The sequence below is a fragment of the Vanacampus margaritifer genome, chromosome 10, assembly GCF_051991255.1.
Source record: "Vanacampus margaritifer isolate UIUO_Vmar chromosome 10, RoL_Vmar_1.0, whole genome shotgun sequence".
NCBI classification, from domain to species: domain Eukaryota; kingdom Metazoa; phylum Chordata; class Actinopteri; order Syngnathiformes; family Syngnathidae; genus Vanacampus; species Vanacampus margaritifer.
Window position 1 is genome coordinate 28327309 of NC_135441.1, and position 21521 is coordinate 28348829.

The following is a 21521-nucleotide window of genomic DNA, read 5'->3' on the forward strand; positions in this document are numbered from 1 at the left end:
TTTGAGTCAACTCGTTTGAACCCAATTTTAAACTCTTTTGACTCTTTTACTTTGAAACAACTTGCGGATACGACATGTGTGCATTTCGAACTGGACTGGATGTCATTTGGTCCTCGGAGGGGAAGGTTAAAAAAAAATGAAATTAAAAAAATAAAAGCGAATCCGGCGAGCGTGTGCTGCGGTCGGTGTGGCTTGGCTCCGAGCCTGCGGGGGAGCCGCGAGACTGCCGCCGCATTGTTCGCCCCAGCGGGAAGGAAGCCACCGCTGGCAACTCGGAAGAACCGGGATTAACTCGCTGCTGCGCTCACTCGGATGGGATTTGGATTTGATTTTTGAGCCGTTATATTAGTTCCGATGAAGAAGGCTGCCTGCGCCGCCCAAGCACGCCGGCTGCGGTGAACCGGCTTGCGGGCCGCCAGTCAGCCATCCGGGTAAGTCGGTCAAGCTCAGCCTCATCGCTAGTTTAGCGCCTTAGCATGCGTAATAAGCACGGCTTTGAGCCCGTGTTAGCATTTAGCACGCAGGCTGGCTAGCTTTTCACCTTTGGACGCTCGCTCGGTCAACTCGCGACTGTCCCGACGACGAGCGCTCATGCCAAACTGCATCGAAAAATCGCACAACTGAAACAAGATGGAGTCGTGTGACCGGTAGCGACCACGTAGGTTATATTTGTTAGATTAGTAGTTGCATGAAAGACTAGGTGTAAACATCGGCGAGAATGTAATCCGCCCAAAATAAATGTAGGACAAGATATTGGGCTGAGAAGTGGGTCGTTACTGCTCCGCTTCGCCGCCGCCCTCAACTGGAAATTTTCCCAAACGTGCAAAATTTGCCAATTCAACTCTTAGCAAATGTTGAAGTACAAGTCCGTGTTAAAGTGTAAAGCGACCCCAGAGTCTTGTGCTACTTGAAGTGAGCGGAAATGCATTTTGGGCTAGCAAATCGACGGGCTGCGGTTCAAGTTCCGTTTTTATCAATGGATTTAGGTGCAGGTGTTTTTTATTATTATTATTTTAAATTTAAATTCTGGTTTCATACAATGCGGATGTACACGCTTGATTTATCCTTCGGTCATGCTCAATATGGTCACGTATTTAAAAATATGACGTATTTGCTGTCGTGTGCCTGGACAACTTTGATAAGAGAGCGAAAGTGCGGAAAGATTGTGACGTCACTGTCATTTCTGTCCGGATGCGGTGCGCGTGCGAGACGGAAAAGGAGAGCGTGCGTGCTTTTGTCTTTGCTACATTGTGGGGCCCGTGCACGCGTGTTTTCCAGGGTGTAACTACCATTGTGGGGACATTTGGGTGGTCCCCACAAGTTCAGACCTCTTTTTGAGGGTCAAGACTTGCTTTTAGAGTTTAGGTTCGAACTGGGTTATGGTTGAGGTTAGGATAAGGAATGGGGGTAGGCAATCCTTTTGGATGGTTGGGGTTAGGGGGAGGGGCTAGGAAATGCATTCTGTCAATGAGATGTCCCCACGATGATACAAAGACAAGTGTGTGAGCGTGCGCGCGCGCGCATGTGTGAAGCAGCCACGTGACCTGAATATTGTGGCTGCTTGCTTGCCCTCCCAATTGGCCAATCAGAAGCCTTCCTTCAAATGCTGATTCAGCTCAAATGGGGATGGGGGGGCTCACCTGTCATTCACTTTATGATGACGTCAGGATGAGGACGATGATGTCAAATGGTCCCTCGTCATCATCACGATATCTCAATTGATAAGTGTGCGAGTGTTTGTGTGTGGCTGAAAGGTTGCCATTGATCCCGCCCCCCTTTTTTGTGACTCCCAGGGGCAAAAAGTCTGACTTTGCTCCTGTGACACACGCACACGCACGCACACGCACGCACACACACGCTCACACTGGTGATTATAGCTAGCCGGTCATTGTCCATGTCAAACATGGCGGGGGTGTTATTGTCCCAGGAGGGGGAGGTGCATGTTTCTTTTCCAGAAGCAGCTGTGACCCATTTAAGTGCACGCACGCACGCACGTTATGTTTGCTGCATGTTGACTCGTCTCGATCCCGTCAAAGAGAAAAGCAAGCAAACAACCGACTCCCGGCTGAAGTTTACTCTCAAACTAACAGAAAGCAAACACAATTGTGACACTTTTTTGTCTTTAGCTTAGTTTTTTTTCTTCTTAATGCTAACTCCAAATAGCTTCCGAGTTGTGCAATTCAAACCCCTTATAAGCAACAGACTGAACACAAAAAGCGCATCGACAACATGCGGGCAGATGACATGAGCGCTCTCAGTCATGTATTCTTTATCCTCTGGAAAGAATGACTAATATTAGTGCCGCACTGATGAGCTGAGCGGAGTTGAGACTTCTGAATGGATGGTCAGCATATTCGTCCGTCCGTCCGTCTGTCTTTCTACTGCCCCCCGGTGGCCAAGACGGGAACAGCATTCAATTGCTGACCAAAACATTTTTTAATTCCCATTCAAGTTGTCGTTACGGCACGATTGTATAAAGTTTGTCCTCTGACGGTTGTATGTGCCGCCGCGGCGGGATTATGACGGGTCATGTGACGGCGGGCGGCTGCAATGTGCTCAGGATGTCCACCCAAAAAAAAAGGTCATCTCCTGTTTCCTCTTGGCGTGTTTTTCCAAGCGACAACGCGTTTGCTTTGCGTTTTCCTTCCTTTCGCGCTGCTTGACACGATTCAACGTTTAGCCTGCTTTGACGGGAAACGTCTTTTTTCTTCCTTTGTTCACGTTATTCCTTAAAAAAAAAAGCTGCATTGTTGAAGCATATTGTAAATATTTTCATAAACAAAACTTCTTGCGGGCGGGCGGGGGGGGATGGGTTTCGGGGGGACGGCCTCCATGTTGCGTTGCTAACCAACTTGTGATTGTGCGTCCTCTTAGCGGATCGCCACGTTTGCGTCATGTCTGCGGCGAAGACCCAGAAGGAGGGCGGCGGCGTGGAAGGCGGCGGGGGCGGCGGAGGCGGCGGGGGCGGCTGGCCTTGCCTGGAGTCTCTGGGCCTGAGCCAGAAGGAGCTGGTTCTGGCCGAGGCCCTGCAGATGGAGTACGACGCCCTCTCCAGACTCAAGCGGGACAAAACCGTCCCCGCTGAGCACCGCTCCGGGGAGCCCGCCCCGTCGGACCCCTCCCCCCGCCGGCCGCCGGCTCTCCCCGCCGTGCCGGGACCCCTCTACATCCTGGATGGCCCCCAGCTGACCAAAGGCTTCCAAAGGGTTCCCGACGACCCCCCCCCCTGCCGTCCCCCCGCGGAACCCCGTCCCGCCGGCGCCGCCATCTTCATCGTCGGGGTCAGAGAATCCCTTCTTGCCGGTCCGAGCGCCCGCGGCGGCCCGCAACATCAACGTGTACACGCCCGACGCCGACCCGCCCAAAGTCCCCTCGGCCGAGCTCAACGACGACGATGACATCATCGCCGACCGAGCCGGGAAGCCGGTGGGGCGGAGCAACACCCTCCCGCCTCAAGTCCCGCCCAGGACGTACGCGCCTGTCGCCAAGAGCAACGAGAACCGGCGCCGGGCGTCGGCAGACCCGGTAAGATGCCAACGTGGCGTGTCACGACCGCATTTAGCGTACGGCGAGACCGCCGTTTTCATATGCTGTCATTTGAGTGGATTTAACGTCCGTTCGCGGCGAGCGCGCAAATCTGCGCCCAAATCTTCAGTTGTGATGAGCCCCAAATGATTGGCAATGCAAGCGGCGGCCTTCGTGTCTGCGAGTGGAAGGCACGGATGTCCTCACAAGTATGCAAATGGGCAAAATACACAAGTTGCTGTTGTTGTGGTCTCTGACGCACGCACGCACGCACGCACGCACGCACGCACGCACGCACAACGTCTGTCATTGTTGTCGTGAGCGGGCAGAACGCCGATGACTGGATCGCCGCCAGGCCAAGACTTTTGAAGCCGCCAGGCCGCCATATTGCTCCTCCCAAGAAAGCTTTCTTGCCTTCCCATCCGATACGTTGACAGGATTCACGTTGGAGAACATTTGAGACGGAACTTAAAGGAGAAGTCCGGAGTTTTGAGCCGTTGTGTTTGCAAACAATTCCCTCCCAGGGTTCAACCCCTTCGTGCCTCTGACCAATAACTTTTTGTACGGCAGCGGAGGGCGTCTCAATGGTGGCGCTTGCGGGCGGCGATGAGTCCCGATTTGCAAGCGTTTGTCACATGACTGACCCGAGGCACCGGCGATCGCGCGCAGGGAGAAAAGCTCAAAACGACATCCGCCTTTTAGCTTAGCTTGACTTCTTGGCAGGTGCAAACATGAGGATGTCCCACAGATTTGAAATATTATTGGGGGGGGGGCAAAAAAATGATTGTCGTCGTTCACTTCATATCTTGCACTGACAGTTTGCCTTGTTTTTCCCAATTCACACACACGCAGCGCCACTGGTGGCTAACGTAGGTAACTGCAGCTCCCAAACGAGCGCGCCGGAACTTACTTGGCGCATGCGTGCTAAAAACAAATGCTAGCATGAATGCTAAAATAAAAAATGTGTTTTAAAATGGCAACTGAAGTAAAATCGTGAGTTCAGTTATACTTTATAATTCAACAATTTAAGTCCCGATGCTCACGTTATTCGTTGCCGTGCTGATTTTTGTCCTGTGTGTGATTGACAGGTGCCGGCGCTGCCGCCGGCGCCGGCAGGCTCTCGGACCAGCGGCTTCGGCTACGAACTCTTCCAGGTGTCTGAGGAGCGCGACCAGGAAGTGGCGGCTTTCTGCCATATGCTGGATGTGTGAGTAGGGTTGCACGCACGCACGCACGCACGCGCAGGACAGGACAGAACAGGACAGAACAGGACAGAACAGAACAGGGACGTACAAACCTTTTTCTGTCAGCATCTCTTTTCCAAAAAATCATTAGCTGAAGTTTGCCTTTTTTCTCGTCAAACAGTAAATGTCACCACTAATCAATGCTCAAGTGAACCCATTTTGATCATGGCTGCTTTCGAGCGCCTCGTTGTTGCGATGTAGAAACGATGACTTAGACCAGGGGGAGGCAAGTCGGGTCCGAGAGAGTTTTCGATGTCTCCCTCTTCCAACACAGCTGAGAGGCTCCCGCAGAACGTACTGATGAGCTGATGATTTGCAGCACCTGTGTTGGAGGCAGGAGACACGCAGGACCGCGGCTCTCTTGGACCCAACCTTCCCCGAACCCCGGCAGATTCCAAGTGGACCTCCGCTATTGGCTGGCGGTCTTTCGCAGTTTCCTGGTTCCAACTTGTAAACAAATTGCAAACATTTGCTTGTTTGATTTTGTGAGAAAAAAAAAAAATGGCAACATTGAAAAACCGGCAGGATCAATTTGTTGAGGAATAAAAAGCGATTGGACGAATGTGTTGAAAAGGTCCAACGTGGTCGTCAGTCGGTCTCGCCGGATTGACGAGCGCGGCGACCTTTGGGCGCTTTTGTGACCCGCGTGCGTGCGTGTGCAGGCTGCGTTGGGCGTACCCGCACGACGAACGCTCCAAGAACGCCGGCCTGGTCTGGTCTCCGTGGGTCGGGCAAGAGGAGAACCGCGGCGGCGGGCCGGGCGGCGTCAAGGTGACGGTCATCAGCAGCCACTTCAGAGAGCCGCTCACCTTCACCTGCGACGGTACGCACCTTCGCACCTTTGCACGCCGCCTCGCCGGCTCACGTGCGTGCGTGCGTGCGTGCGTGGCAGGCTCTTCCACCGCCGACCTGATCATCTACCAGACGTTGTGCTACGCTCACGAGGACTTGGACCACCTGGACGTGGACGACTACCTGCTGAAGGTGTGCGGACATGACGAGTACCTCCAAAAGTAAGCGCTTCCTTCTTTTCTTCTTTTTGGCGTCCTCCAAAATGAGCATTTGGGACGGACGGCGTTACGGAGCTCGCAGGCGACGAAGCAGACGGGCCGCTCGCGCTCTCTCGCTCGCGCTCTCCCGTTTGCGCTCTCTCGCTCGCGCTCTCTCGCTCGCACTCTCTCGCTCGCCCGCTGGCTTTTCTTCCTGAACTCGAAGGCTTTGCGACGTCTCGTGCAACGCGAGTGGCGCCGCTGCTGCGACTCACGCGCGTGAATTTGGACGACGTGGCGTTGGTTTGCGGGCGCCGGAAAACCTTGTCGGCAGCTTCTGGCGACTTTCAAATCTTTTAAGCGTGTTGAGCCAAGTTTGCTTTTCCTGACGCGGATTTCGGATTTTGTGATACTTGAGAGAAGATTGGTCGCATGGCCGATCTTTCACGTCATCCACGAGCTTCTTTATGTTTCTTATTTTATGATTTGAAGATGCCAGAATTTGTGAGTGATGACTTTGATTTTCAAAATAAATCTGACTTGATGTTCAAATAGTTTCTCAGTATTGAGTTTTCTTTTCAGCCGATACTTTTTTTGATGACGACTTTGACTTGCTGATTTTGACGTAACGCAATTTCCGGCGACTCCACCCTGGCGGCCATCTTGCATGTTTGGCTTCTTCAGCCGCAAACGCGACGCCAGCTACCAACTTTTTTTGCTTCGTATCTCAACCGAATTGATTTGGGATGAAAAGAGAGCACGTTGACGACGCTTGTCGTGCTTCCAACGTTCCCAGTTTGTCCTTTTCAAGGATTGACAACATTTTGCAATACAAGAAAAACCCGAACGAAGCCTTTCTGACTAAACGGACTCGAAATGAAGCAATGAAAGCAAAAAGCGCCTTGAAAATGTCGGAGCTCTCGCGCGAGATGTTGCGCAACTTTTGGAAAGGTCGCCGTCAATTGGCGTCCTGTGGTTTTGACATTGCATTGGCGGCCATTTTGGACACGTTGTGTTGCGATGAAGGTCGTTTTTGACGTCTTGATGTTGTTCTGGTCCAGCTGTCAGGCGTTGTCAGGTTTGGAGTTCGTGCAACAATGTCTGAAGTTCGACTGGGACCTTCGACTCATCCTGACTCCGAGATCTTCCATCAACACGGAGCTGGCGCGCACGGTGCGTGCACGCGCACACGCAACAATGACGTGATCGGTCGGAAGGAGTTTGTGGATGCAAAAACGTTTTCTGCTTTTGAACCCGACAGAAGGACGACGACGAGCTGGCGTCCACCTTGAACCACGCCATCCTGCTGCAGGAGCGACCCATCAAGCAGACGGTGACCAGGTGGGGGCGTCGGCCAAATGTCTGCACGCGTTTGTCAAAATGGCGCAACCGGCAGGCTTGCGGGATTGGACGGGATTGGTCGCCGCCGGTCTCCTGGATGTCGTCGGGGCTCGTCTTGCTCGCGTCACAATCCACTCGCGGCGTTCCCATTTTGCGTCCGCTCCCAACTCACCTTTGACCTGAGGATGACCTTTTGGACAGTCGCTCGTTTGAGGGCGGGAGATTTTTTCTTTTCTTTTGATGCACCAGCGCAAAAAAAAAGAAAAAAAAAAGTTGACAACCCCAATTTTCCAGCGCATGACATCCAACATGGCTGCTGTCGTAGTTTCATTGCTCGCTGCGTGTGCCGGCAACGTTGAGCGAAGTCCAGGTTTGAAGGACGCGACCGCCAACATCCAGCAACTTGTCGCTTTTCCGCTCCATAATGTCAATGGCAGCTTTTTATTTTTATTTCTATTTTAACAAGAGCACGCACACTCTTTTTGTACACGTTTTTGTGGCGGAGACCAAATTCGGATGCGAGCTAAACGGGCGCAGGATTTGACACGGCCAAAACCGATGATTACGTGTCAACCGATATTCACATGACGAGAAGCGCTGCAATAAATCTTTTTTTTTTTTTTCAAAATAAGTGCAAATGTTGCATTTGTCACAAATGTCACTTTGAATTTGAAAGAACGCCGGAAGTTGTGATGCCCAAGAATGTTGTTTTCTCGCGCGCAGGGAGGCGCTGACGCTGCTGCTGGACACCTTCCACAACGAGGCCGAGTGCTTCGTGCTGTCCGAGGTAAGCGGCCGCCGCCGATGTCGCCGATGCCGCCGATGCCGACGGTGCCGACGGCGAGCGCGGCGCTGACCCGTCCGGTCCGCGGCAGGCGGAGCTGGCGCCGCGCGTGGAGCGGCTGGTCCAGTCGGTGAAGGCGCTGTGCAGCTCGCTGGCGGCGGTGGAGACGCCGGACGTGACGGCGGCGCTCGACCGGCTGCCGGCCTGTCCCTGTCGACTGCAGCCCAAAGTCCTCAAGGTGGGCGTGGCTTCTCTTTGGCATCCTGCCGCACCGCCAACGGTAAACGGCACAAACGGGCTTCGTCCCGCACAGCAAACGTTGGTGTCGGTTCGGCCTACAAAGCAGCTTGAAGCTTTGACTGAATGCGGTCGAAGCGTCTTGCGTGTCTGATCGCCGTGGCAACGGCCATCAACACATCAGAACAAACAAAAGCAAAAGTAAATTCTTCTTGTTGTGTTGCACGTTTTTCCCAACCGAACGTGACCTTTGTGACGGGCAGGACGCATCGGCGCTGTCCGTCCGGGAGAACCGAGGTAAGCCGCCGTCCGTCTTCCCGTCCGTCCGTCTCTCCGCGTGTCCTCACGCGCGTCTGCTCCGCGCTCCGGCAGAGAAGGTGGTGGAGAGGCTGACGGCGGCCATCTTGGACCTGGTGGACCTGTACTGTGCCACCTTCAATGCCAACTTTCACACGGCGCCGCAGAACCGCGCCGGCGCCGCGCCCGTCCAGGAGGCAGGACGCAGCCCCGCCGTGCTCTCCTTCAATGTCTACGCCGCCCACCGCGTGCCCGTCACATGGGCCGCCAGGTAACCTTCCTCTCACTTCCGGCGAAAACGCACGCTCACCTGGCACCAAACTCACTAATTGGGATGGAACCATCACGGCAGTCTTGCAACGTCCACAACACGGTCACAACTGGAAAAGCAGCACATCTGTAAAAAAAGAAAAAAAAAAAGTGAAGTTGTATTTCATTGATTTCCTCTGGTGGTTAATTTATTTGATTTTAAAATGTCGGCTGTTATCATGTGACCTCTCACAATATAGTGACAATTGATGGATGTGGTTCCATCGCTGCTCACTCACGTGGTCAGTGAGTGTCGCGCACATTTGCGCTCGCACGCCCTCTCGCAACATTCGGGAGCGGGCGACGTCGATTCGGGGAGCGGGCGGCGTCGATTCGGGGAGCGGGCGGCGTCGATGCGGGGAGCGGGCGGCGTCGATGCGGGGAGCGGGCGGCGTCGATTCGGGGAGCGGGCGGCGTCGATGCGGGGAGCGGGCGGCGTCGATGCGGGGAGCGGGCGGCGTCGATGCGGGGAGCGGGCGGCGTCGATGCGGGGAGCGGGCGGCGTCGATGCGGGGAGCGGGCGGCGTCGATGCGGGGAGCGGGCGGCGTCGATGCGGGGAGCGGGCGGCGTCGATGTTGTTCAGACAAAGTGGAAGCAAACGCAGACGAAGATCTTGAAAGGTGAAGCCAGTCTTTTTCTTGGACCGAGCAAGAGAAGGCCACTTGGACTGAAGCTCCGCCCCTTGCAGTGCTCACGCGTTGGTCACTTGTGGCCTCGCCGCCCGGGAACCCGGCCTGAACTCTGACCTGTGAGAAGAGGCGGGGCTGCGGCGTGCGCGTTTGCGCTTTCATGGAGCGTTTTTTTCAAATCTCATTTTCACCAGCAGGTTTGCGTGTCATCTTTGCGTGTGCGTTCCAGTTACGAGGCCTTCTTCCTGTCGTGCGCGCTGACTCACGGAGGGGCGGAGCTCTGCGCGCCTCAGCACACCAGCAAGCAGTCGGTCTGCAAATACCTTTTCCACCTGGTGGTGTGGGACCAGCGGTACGCACACGCCCGTCCGTTTGTCCGTCTTTTGCGCCTCCCTCCCGTCGCCACCTCATTCCCGCCCGCCGTACGTCTGCAGGGTGACGTTCCCGGTGCAGATCAGTCAGCTTCCCCGAGAGGCGCAGCTGACGGTGACGCTGTACGCCAGCGCCCTGCCGCCCCCCGGTGGCGGCGAAGAGAAGGGCAGGCAGCGACGCGGCGCCGAGGCTCTGGGCTGGGTGACGGTGCCGCTCTTCGACTTCAGGCAGTAAGTGTCTTCCCGCCGGCGCCGGCGCGGCACCGGCGCGGGAGCGTCGACCCGCTTTGACACGCCGGCATGTGCAGCGTGCTGACGCGCGGCAGGAAGCTGCTGGGCCTTTGGCCTTCCACGGCGGGAGGCAGCGTCAACGCCCGCTCCGACTCGCCCAACTTCAGCCAGCCGGACAGCGTCATCCTGCAGGTGAGGCCGGCCGCGTCCTGGGCCCGGCGCTCGTGACGCTTGTGGTTGGCGCAGGTTGACTTCCCGTCGTCGGCCTTCGAGGTCCACTTCAGCACGCCGCCCGCCGCCGACTTCTGTCCTCGCTACGACTTCTCCCGACTGGACGGCGCCAGCCAGGCGGCGCTGCGCGACATCCTGCACAAGAAGGCCTTCTTCTGGTCAGACATTTCTTTGTGCACGTGCGCTTCAGGCATGTGAAGCCGCTGGCAGCCATCTTGTGTTGCCACTTGCTAAGCCCGCCCAACTCGTCAGTACATTGACTTCTACGGCGAAATGCTGCACGTTTGTTTCAAGAGAAAAGCGTCGTCGAGAACGCCGTTTTGGTCTTCGAAGGCGACCCAAAGATCGCTCTGCGTCGTATTGCTCCAAAAAATTTTGAAATCCGTGTTTTGTCAAAAACGATCGATTGTCGAGCGCCATCGACGCTCGATTGAGCGCCGTCGGCGTGTTTTGCGTTCGCAGGCTGACGTGCGAGGACGAGCGTGCGCTTTGGGAGAAGAAGGCCTTCTGCCAGGCGGAGAGCGGCGCGCTGCCGCTGGTGCTGGCCAGCGCCCCCTGCTGGCAGTGGGCCTGCCTGCCCGACATCTACGCGCTGCTGGCCCAGTGGGCCTGCCCCGGACCCCTGGACGCGCTGGGACTGCTGCACGCCTCGTGAGTACGACGGGCGGGTGGGCGGGGCTCCGGTGCCTACCTGAGCGCCGCCCGTGAACGGCTCGGCCTTTCAGGTTCCCCGACCAGGAGCTTCGGAGGACGGCCGTCCAGTGGATGGATGCCATCTCCGAACCCGAGCTCATCGACTTCCTGCCTCAGCTGGTGCAGGTGGGCGGGATCTCGATTGAGGGATTTTTAGGGAAGTGATCAAGCCAAGGTTTCGCTTTTGTTTGGATCTTTAAAAAAAAAAAAATTCATTTTATTTTGTCCATTCATTTTTATGTTTTCAATGATTTAATGGATTTTTATTTGTACTTTATTTTCATTCATTTGAATGTATTTTATGACATTTCTCATTTTGTTTATTGCCATTGTTTTGTTTTCATTCTTTCGCCGATTTGGTTGGCGCTTCCTGGTCCTGATGGCGTGAATGTGGTCTGAACGGCGTCTTTGCGTCTTGTCTCGGCAGGCGGTGAAGTACGAGTGCTACCTGGACAGCTCGCTGGTGCGCTTCCTGCTGCGTCGCGCCATCGGAGACGTCAGCGTGGCTCACCACCTCTTCTGGTGATGTTGGGCCGCCGGCCGGGCGCCGTTTGTCCCGTTGCGCTTCTTGCGCGCTTCAACCGTGTTCCTCCGGCGCGGGCGTGGCAGGCTGCTGAAGGACAACCTGCAGGACCGGCAGTTCCGCGCTCGCTATCAGCACCTGCTGGCCGCCCTGCTGTGCTGCGCGGGCCGCGGCCTCCGAGAGCAGCTGGACCGCCAGTGCTGGATGGTGTCCATCCTGGCCAAAGTGGCCCAGAGTGTCCGAGACGCCGCGCCCGCCGCCAGACAGGTCAGATGCTCGCAAAATGTCCGCTGCGCTTTCCGCTCCTGGACTTTCCTCCCAAATGTGACGTTTTGAAACAAAATCAGCATTTGGGCCGAAGTTCCGGCAGCTTTTCTTGTCACGATGATGCGCGGGAAGCAAAATGGCCGGTGCCGGCTCGGCTTTGTTGGCAGTTTCGCTGAGCCGTGTTTGGAAAATGCCGCCGTACGCGTTTCATGTCGCCGCGGCAACGGCGCCTTCGAAGGCCACAAATGGACGCGCAGGTGCCGATTGTTGCTCAATGCCGGATTGTTGCCGCGTGCTGCGTCAGACGGTGCTGCGGGACGGCCTGGAGGAGATGAAGCGCTTCTTCTCGCTCAACAGCAGCTGCAGACTTCCTCTCAACCCGGCGCTGCTGGTGCGCGGGATCCACATCCAGGTGAGCCGTGCGTCCGTGTGCTCCGGGTCGGCGCCGCTGACCGCTCTGTCCCGCCCGTGTGCGGCAGGCGTGCTCCTTCTTCAACTCCAACGCCGTCCCGCTCAAGTTGTCCTTCCGCAACGTGGACCCACTCGGCGACGACGTCAGCGTCATCTTCAAGGTCAGCCCGCCCGCTCGCTGCCGCTTTTGTGGGGTCGCGCTTTTGTGGGGTCGCCGCTTTCTGCCTCGCCTTCCTTTCCGTCGTTTTCATTTCAAATTATTTTTTGCTTTCGTAATTGCCTTAATTCATTTTATTTTGTGTTGTCTGAATAATTTTATCAATTTGTTTTGAAAAACATTCAGTATTATTGTTTTATTTATATTTGTGTTTTTTTTTCATTTTGTGTTTATTCATATTTTGTTTTTTATTCATTCATTATTTCATTTATATTTTTGGATTTTTTGGCTTATAAATGTAGCGTATTTTCAAAACGATGGAATCCAGTTTTTCGTCCCTCCCAGTCAGGCGAAGATCTGCGGCAGGACATGCTGACGCTGCAAGTGATTCGCATCATGAACAAGATCTGGATCCAGGAGGGTCTGGACATGAGGATGGTCCTCTTCAAGTGCTTCTCCACGGGCCGAGGCCGCGGTGAGGGGCGGGCGGGCGGACGGACGGATGGACGGACGGGGGGGCCGACGGACGGACCGACGGACGTGCACACCCGCCCACTGACGTGCACGTTTGGCTCCAGGCATGGTGGAGATGATCCCTCAGGCGGACACGTTGCGCAAGATCCAGGTGGAGCACGGCGTGACGGGGTCCTTCAAAGACCGCCCGCTGGCCGATTGGCTGCAGAAGCACAACCCTGCCGACGAGCAGTACGACAAGGTAGCGGCCCGCCGGACACGCGGACACACGAAGCTAACGTTTTCCTCCGAAAACGCAAAACAGAAAGAAAATGATTTTGCATTTCAAACAATAAAAGGCCTTTGCTGCCTTAAGAACAGCCTGCTAGCTTCATGCTAGCATTCAGTGGGAAAGCTTAGCAACGTCGTGGCAATTCGGAAGCCATCTTGGGAGCACTAACGCCACTCGATGCCGCCAAACGACCGCTCGCTCTCAGCGCAAAAAGAGCTGCTGAGCTCTGCCGTAACGTCTTCTACTGCCACCTGCTGGCCAAGGCGGGCACGGCCCAAAGGAGCACAAATTGCAGTCAGTTTGAATAACACTTTGGATCCATTTGTCGTGTGTCGGCGTGTTTTCATTTTTGCCGCTTGGAGTGGCGAGCGCGTCTTGCCGCGTGACGGCGCCTGCAGTTGCCCACGTGTGTGCGTGTGCGCAGGCGGTGGTGAACTTCATCTACTCGTGCGCCGGCTGCTGCGTGGCCACGTACGTGTTGGGAATCTGCGACCGGCACAACGACAACATCATGCTGAAGACCAGCGGGCACATGTTCCACATCGACTTTGGCAAGTTCTTGGGACACGCGCAGATGTTCGGCAACATCAAGCGGTGAGTGCAACTTGGCCTTTTTGCCCCCCGAGAGCGCCGCCTGCTGGTCGACGTGCAAACAACCTCCAAATGAAGCTTGTCGCTTCTTGGCTCCTTTTTTTTTTCTTTTTCAATCTTCTCATTGGCAGACGTCCAAATTCATTGACGAGTCGCTCATCAAACCGATGGACGTTTTCCGGACGTCCTCACAAAAGGACACAAATTGCTGCAATCGGCATCCTTTGCAAATATTGCTTTGTCACCTCATGGAAAATGTTGTGACATGTTTGAAATCTCACTAACTCATTTGCACGTGTGAAGACGTCCAATTTGTACACTTTTTAAGTGTCCCAAAGACGTATTAATACGTTTTGTTTTATGCTCAAGCAGACAGAAGGCTTTGATGCAGCCTCGCAACGGTTGAGGCAATGGTCGTCATTACACAAACGGCCAGCAGGTGGCAGTAGAGCAAAAGAGATCAACCAAGGCCATGTTGAAAAAAAAAAAAAAGCTGATTTCGCCACACTTCCAAACAGATTTGTGAATATTGATGACATTTGGCTATATTCAAATTGTAATTGCTGCAAAACGGAAACAGAGAGAATCTTTCTGTTGGCCTGTTTTGATGGCAATTGAGCACAATATATCAGTCAAAATCCAGCCGGGAGCGAAGGGGCTTGCTTCAGTCAAAATGGCTGCCAGTGAATGAGTTAATGACACGTGACTTGACTAAATACAAACGCAATCTGGATTTATTGACGGTCGTCATGTCCAAAGCTCTCGCACGTCCTTGTGGGATGTTGACGTTGCTTGTGCTTGCGTTTGCCGTCGGCAGGGACCGCGCCCCGTTCGTCTTCACGTCCGACATGGCGTACGTCATCAACGGCGGCGACAAACCGTCCAGTCGCTTCCACGACTTTGTGGACCTTTGCTGCGAGGCCTACAACCTCATCAGGAAGCACGCCCACCTTTTCCTCAACCTGCTCGGCCTGGTAGGTGGGCACGCGGGGGCACGCGGGCCGACGTGGGCCGACGCGGGCCGACGCGGGCCCACGCGGGCCCACGCGGGCCGACGCGGGCCGACGTGGGCCCACGTGGGCCCAGTCTGCATTACGCTTTTGTGTCTGCAAGATGGTGTCGTGCGGGATTCCCGAACTGTCCCACATCGACGATCTCAAGTACGTGTACGACGCTCTCAGGCCTCACGAGTCGGAGGCGGACGCCACCATGTACTTCACCAGGTACGCGCACGTGCATGTGCACGTGACGGGTGCAGTGCTGCTTTGACTTTTTCCACATCAGGATCACTCAAATTGTAAGCTTTTGTATGTCGTGGTTGACATGACGTGTTGATTGCGACATCCGTCCGTCCGTCCGTCCGTCCGTCCGTCTGCTGTGAGAAGTCGCAAAGTCTGCAACGTCTGTGAGCTTTTTCTGATCTCAAATCTGCAGGAGGAAATCATGTTCTATCAGCACAAAAAAAAAGCAGTTTAATGAAAGCAAAAGAAGAAGTAATATTCAAAAAATGATTCTGTTAAAATAATATGAAAATGAAAATGCTTTTAAAAAAACAAAAACGAACTGAAACTACATATTATGTTTACAAAACGAACTAACTCTAATTCTAGCTAAAATGTTTTCCGTTTTCGTCTTTGCTAATTGATTTCACACGTGAGCCTTCGGAGACGATTTCAAATGCGAGAACCGGAATCAGGACGTGACGGAGAAATGATGTCATCGAGCAGCAGCCAATAGAAAAGCACTTTCAGATGATGTCGCCAAATTTGCATGCGTGACTTTTGGCCCGCCTCCTTTTTTTTCATTGAACTCAGCTCAGATGCAACGCGAGGTAAGAAACGTCTTTACTTTCTTTTAGCGTTGCAGCGAAATGAACGTTTTCGACCGACACCGAAAACCCAAAAGGAGAAATGCCTGAGGCCCATTTTTACGCTCATTGCATCGTTTATAATAAATTCAAATGTAATATTATTATAAAATATTTATTTAGCACGGACATTTGAACAAAGCAAAATATAAATGCGTCCACACCGCAGACATGTTGCCGGCGGTGAAACTAAATCAAACGAAACTAAAATGAAGCCTTTTTCTTTAAATAACTAAAACTAATAATAGAACAATCGAATTAAAACTAACTCCATTAAAAAAAAATGAAGTCAAATGAAAATTCCAAAAGTTAGCCTGGTTGAGACATCAGGCTGAGACGTCCCCTGTCCAAGACAGATTAGACCTTCTTCCGCATCCAGTAGGAAAGCTTCGTAGCTTCTCCATCGTTCTCAATCGTTCAACAACTTGTTGTTCATTCAAGATCACAAAACGTTGCCATGGGAACTTTGCGGGCTTTTTTGTCTTCAGCAAACGCCGACGCTTTTTTGAAAATGCTCCTGAAATCTTGACTTGACTTGAGTGACTTCGCGATCTGGCAAAAGTCAAACCACGACGTCGTCACAATTCAAAGTGAAGACGGACACAAAAAGTTCTTCTTGGTTTTGGTCAACCATCAACACGAGTGTGTGTGTGTGTGAGTGTGTGTGTGTGCGCGCGTGTGTGTGTGTGTGTGTGTGTGTGCGTGTGCGTGCGTGTCAGGTTGATCGAGTCGAGCCTGGGCAGCGTTGCGACCAAACTCAACTTCTTCATCCACAATCTGGCGCAGATGAAGTTCGCGTGCGGCGAGGACGCGCCCTCGCTGTCGTTTGCGCCTCGCGTGCACTCGGCCAAGAGCGACGGCGTCATCCGGAGTCTCTACGTGTGCGCGCACGTGCGCGCCGGCGCCGGCGGGAAAGCTCACGTCAGTGGCGCACGCTCCTCCTCCTCCTCCCGGCCGGACACGCCCACCCGGTGACGCCCGTGCACGCGTGTCTTTCAGACCTACGTGGTGAAGGTGGCGCGTGACGGCCAGCAGGAGGCGCAGTTGGTGCAGAGGACTTTTGAGGAATTTCAGGAACTTCACAGCAAACTCCGACTCATGTTTCCGTCCTGCAAGCTGCCCAGGTACGCGCACGCACGCACACGCACGCCGGCGTTCGCTCACCCGCGTCACCCGCGTCACCCGCGTCACCCGTGTCACCCGTCCAGCTTCCCCAGCCGCTTGGTGATCGGCCGTTCTCGCGGCGAGGCGGCGGCGGAGCGGCGCAAGGACGAGCTGAACGGCTACGTGTGGCATCTGGTCCACGCCGCGCCCGACGTGGCGCAGGTCAGTTGCCGGCGCCGCACGTTGGCGAGGACGCAAAAGTGCAAGATGTTGGCAGACCTGTTTGTTAGTTTTGTTCTGAAGTCGTCGTCACAATCGCGTCGCTTTCCTTTTCATTGGCCCAAAGGAAGCCAATGGGCGGAGTCAGCTTTAGGATGGGCGGAGTCACCTTTTGTGCCAACCACATTTGTAGTTTGTGAAAATGTTGATGAACATCCACTCGCAAGCCGTCCATCAAATGGAGGACGAGAATTTTGCAACATTTCTCATACAACGTTCCCGCGTTTCTCGCCGGTGTTGCGTTCCAAAAACGACCCGCGATAATGGAAATCTGCAATAAATTTCTTTTCCCCTTAATTATGTTTTTCCATTTTGATATGATTTTGAGGTTTTTTTATGAATATTTTCTCATTTATCATATGCTCTTTTTTCATTTAGTCATTTTTTTTCCATTAAAAGTATTTTTTATTGACTTACTATACAGTTTTTTCGTTTATACTATATATTTTTCATTTATTAGGTATGATTTAAGGTCAACACCACACACGTCATACATGCACTTTTCTTGATAGACGTTAGCATTTTCTCGCATACTTTATCTCTTATTAAATCCGCTTGGCTTGTGCACGCTCAGTGTTTAAAATAATAACAATAAAATAGAATCCAACTAATATCCAAAACATTTATTTGAGAAACAAAACTATAACGGCGATCGATCCATTTGTTTCCTTAAAAATAAAAATAGTAATAAAAACAGCTGTTAGAAACGACACTTTATGTTTGGGACGTTGAGGATTTTCACACACTGTAAAAACAACAACAACAAACGAACCCAAAAGCACGCTGTAAAAAAAAAAAAAGATCAGCGAAACAGCAAAGCCACAAAAGATGAACCCGCCAGAAACCAGGGAACTTTTTCACATTCTTCAAAATGTTTTCTTCTTATGATGAAAGTGCTGGAAAATGAAGATTTGCCTTAAATGTGCAAATGTAAACACAAGAGCGACTTTTCTTGCAGTTTCAAGAATTGGAGTTAGCATCAGGAACGTTAGCATATTAGCATATTAGCATACGTCCACAAGAACATGACCTCTCAACTCAGCTCAGTGTTGGAACATTCTGTTTACACACACGCACACACACACACACGCACGCGCACACACACGCACACACACACAGCATTTCTCAGAAGTGCTCATGTCATATCAGCTTTGCACACGCACACACCCAGTTAGGGCGGGTCAGCTGAGCTGTATCAGGTCCTTCCACTTTCAGCGCACATCAACAAATATTTCCTGAACGCAGAATATGATACAGTGCGTGTGCGTGCGTGTGCGTGCACGTGTGTGTGCGTGCAGTGCGATCTGGTGTACACGTTCTTCCATCCTCTCCCGAGAGACGAGCAGCCGGGACCGAGCAACAGCAAAACAGGTGCGCACGTCCACCACACTAAAACAAACACGTGCACACACACACACACACACACACACGCACACACACAGGGTTTAAAGGGCAGCATGAGCTGTTCTCATTGGGCCAATAAACATTATTGATCACGTATGCAAGAAAAAGCTCGTGACGATGCAAGTCCTGCTCGTGTGTGTAATTGTGTGTACTGACGGTCGTGCACTTGTGTACTGTGTGTGTGTGTGTGTGCACGTGCGCCCAGAGACGTCGTGGCCTGCAGGGTCGTGCAAAGAGTCGGGCGAGGTCAAACTGTCCATCTGCTACCGCAACGACAAACTCTTCATCATGGTCATGCACATCCGAGGCCTGGTCAGTGTGTGTGTGTGCGCGCGCACGTGTCCGCTCTTTCATGCGCTGACGTGAACGTGTGTGTGTGTGCACGTGCGTGCCAGCAGCAGCCACTGCAGGACGGCGCTGACCCGGACCCGTACGTGAAACTCTACCTGCTGCCGGACCCGCAAAAGTCCAGCAAGAGGAAGACCAAAGCGGCGCGACGCACCTGCAACCCCACATACAACGAGATGGTACGCACGCACGCACGCACGCACGCACGCACGCACGCACGCACGCACGCAAACTTATGTTTACTGGACAACTTTTCAGATTGACAAAATGTCAAATGGCTCATTTTTTTATGTTAAGAATGTAAGCAAAAGTTGAAAGTTGAAAGTTGAGGCAGCACGAAGGCTTTGCGGTCGCTCGCTCGACCGCACAAACGTTGGTCCAATCGCATCGTTCGTCTTTCGACAGCTCACCGCTGGAATTGAGCTCAGCTGGAGGCGGAGCTTCTCGTGCCTGTGGAGAAAAAAAGTTCACTTTCAATTCACCTTTTTTTTTTCTTGTGATCACAAAAGGATGCGAATGAATTAGGCGACGTCGTTGGGATTTGTGGGAAAGTGTTTGAAACGCGTTTTCTTTTGTGTGTGCGTGTTTTTGCAGCTGGTGTACGACGGCGTCCCGCGCGGCGACCTGCAGCGGCGCCTGTTGCACGTGCGCGTGCTGGCCGACGGCGCCTTCTGGGACAACACGCCGTTGGGCGAGTCCTTTGTCCCGCTGGGCGCGCTGGTCCCGGGTCAGCGCTGGGTGGACTGGCACCCGCTGGCGCCCGTCCGGCCCGACGCGCCGCCGCGCCAACACCCGCCGCCGCCGCCGCGATGAGCTCAAGAGCGCAAGAGCGCATACGGAAAAGCTCCACCTCCTTCTCGTGCGCTCAATTGTCCGTCAAGTCGCGCTCCGTGCACGTTAGTTGAAGGACTTCCGGCACTCGACGACTTTTCCGTACAAACTTTGAGTTGCACTCGTAGAAGGTGCACGTGCACGTGTGAGCGTTTTTCTGCCTTTCAGTTGCATGGAAACATTTTTGTTTAGATGACGAGCGCACGCCAGGCAAGCTCGTGTCAAATTGCACATTTTGCAACTTGACAGGAAGTGGAACATGATCACATGATCTCGTTGAGAAGAGACAAACGAAGACCAAAATGCTTGGAAAACGCAAGGCATTGTGGGAAATGGAGTGCACTTCTCATCGAGCATATCCAAACATTTGAATGCGCTTCATGCACCGATCTGAAAATACGACTGGATAGTCGATAGCCGAGACTTTTGCGGACGCCATATTGCTCCTCCCATTCACTGACATTATGGAAATTGGAGAACATTTGAGGCAGCACTTAAATTTTGTTCAACATCAACAAGAGGACAACTACATGTAGAAATGATATGTTTAATGATGTTAACAGGAGGAAACGTGCATATTTTAATGAAAGAATTGAAACTGTAATTCAACAAAAGTTGCCTCTGCCAAATCTAATATTAAGGTCGAAGGAAATGAGCGAAAAGAGGGTCTTGAAAGCAGCACAGACCTTCCACTTGTTCATTCATTTTTTTACTTGTTAAAAACTCGTAACCACCTTCGCCACAAACTCCGCCCCCGCCCCTTAGACCAACGGCCTACGAGCCGTGTGTGTCTCCTCTGCACGCCTGCCGTAGAATTTATAACGTAGTCTGCTTGTGAGATGGGAGGAGCAAGATGGCCGCCTTGTGGCTTCATGCTGATAAAAAGCAACGAGTCCTTCCAATAACACTTGAATAACTTCATGTTTTATTATCATTTCAATTCTGCTTCCTGTTTGCCACCTCAATTCAAATTCTAATGGAAGAATTGATTTGGAATTGAGGGCTAATCCTGAACAATGATGTCTTACTAGTGCCCCCCCCCACTAATACCTTCCACGACCGTCAAGTAATTTTTGTGGCCGTCTAAAGGTTTGATGGCGTCAAACAAATCTTTCTCCTTTTGACGAGCGCTCACTTTTGCCCCGTTTGAGTGCGAAGCGGAGGTGGACGAAAGAGCGCAGGATGTGCAGCGCTTGGATTGTCAAAGGCAAGCAGTTGAGGGCGTGACCCCGCCTACTGCCCCAAGACAGCTGGGATAGGCTCCAGCACCCCCCGCCACCCTTGCGAGGACAAGCGGTTAAGAAAATGGATGGATGGATTGTCAAAGGAAGAAGCTCCTCCTCTTCCGCTCTTATGCAGCTGTTGCGCAATCACAGATGCATTGTGGGAAACGGAGGCGGTCGTCAGGGCAACCGGACCGGCGTCACGTGACTGAACTTTTCATTTCATTCCTCTTTGCACTTGTGATTTTCTACTTTTATAACCTTTTGTTGCAACAAACATCGACTGTGAACTTTGACCTTTTGAAATCTGCAAAGAATAAACGCTGCGTGCCGGGACAGGAAGTGACGTCACCGGCCGAGCCGAATGTAAACGCGTAACGTGGAAATGTTTCCATTCTACATCCAGCAAGCATTTAGACGAACGTTTAACTTTCACTTTGTTTTGTATGATTTGCACTCGAAAATAAACTTGAACTGAAGACTGACGTGTTTGCTTGTTTAATCTTTTCTTCTTTTTTTTGCAGTCAAACAATTCTTGTGAACTAATCACATCATTCATCAACTTGCAAAACGTTTCCGTTTAGTGCTAGTACAGTCCAACGGCAGTTTGGTCCCCCCCCCCCCCCCCCAAAAAAAAAAACGACTTTTTGGTCATAGCATGAGTACCCCTCCCTCATACGTGACGACGATGATGATGATGATGATGATGATGATGATGATGATGATTGTCCAAAAGTCAAAGGCATCACAACTCATTTTGAATTGAAAATCATTCCTTACGGCGAATAATAATAATAAAAGTGGAGCTCTTTTGAATAAGTTCCCTCTCGGCAGATATTTCAACTTGAAACATCAGGAACAAAAAGAACATCCAGACCCGCTCGAGCAC

General features: G+C 52.7%; 1 protein-coding gene across 1 annotated transcript; it reads left to right on the forward strand.

Moving 5' to 3' along the window:
- The first annotated feature begins 78 nt into the window (after nt 1-78).
- Nucleotides 79-21117, forward strand: pik3c2b (phosphatidylinositol-4-phosphate 3-kinase, catalytic subunit type 2 beta). The gene is given in 34 exon segments (XM_077577429.1): nt 79-431; nt 2875-3196; nt 3198-3525; nt 4614-4732; nt 5432-5592; nt 5662-5782; nt 6820-6931; nt 7020-7099; nt 7823-7886; nt 7975-8121; nt 8384-8417; nt 8493-8688; nt 9586-9708; nt 9791-9958; nt 10036-10150; nt 10205-10347; nt 10652-10840; nt 10915-11008; nt 11310-11404; nt 11492-11672; nt 11977-12084; nt 12152-12244; nt 12586-12715; nt 12819-12955; nt 13410-13579; nt 14394-14550; nt 14690-14799; nt 16163-16364; nt 16443-16567; nt 16652-16769; nt 18125-18197; nt 18436-18542; nt 18629-18757; nt 19173-21117. Coding segments are annotated over 33 exon segments (4650 nt in total). The 5' UTR covers nt 79-431; nt 2875-2894; the 3' UTR covers nt 19392-21117.
- Nucleotides 21118-21521: the final 404 nt, after the last annotated feature.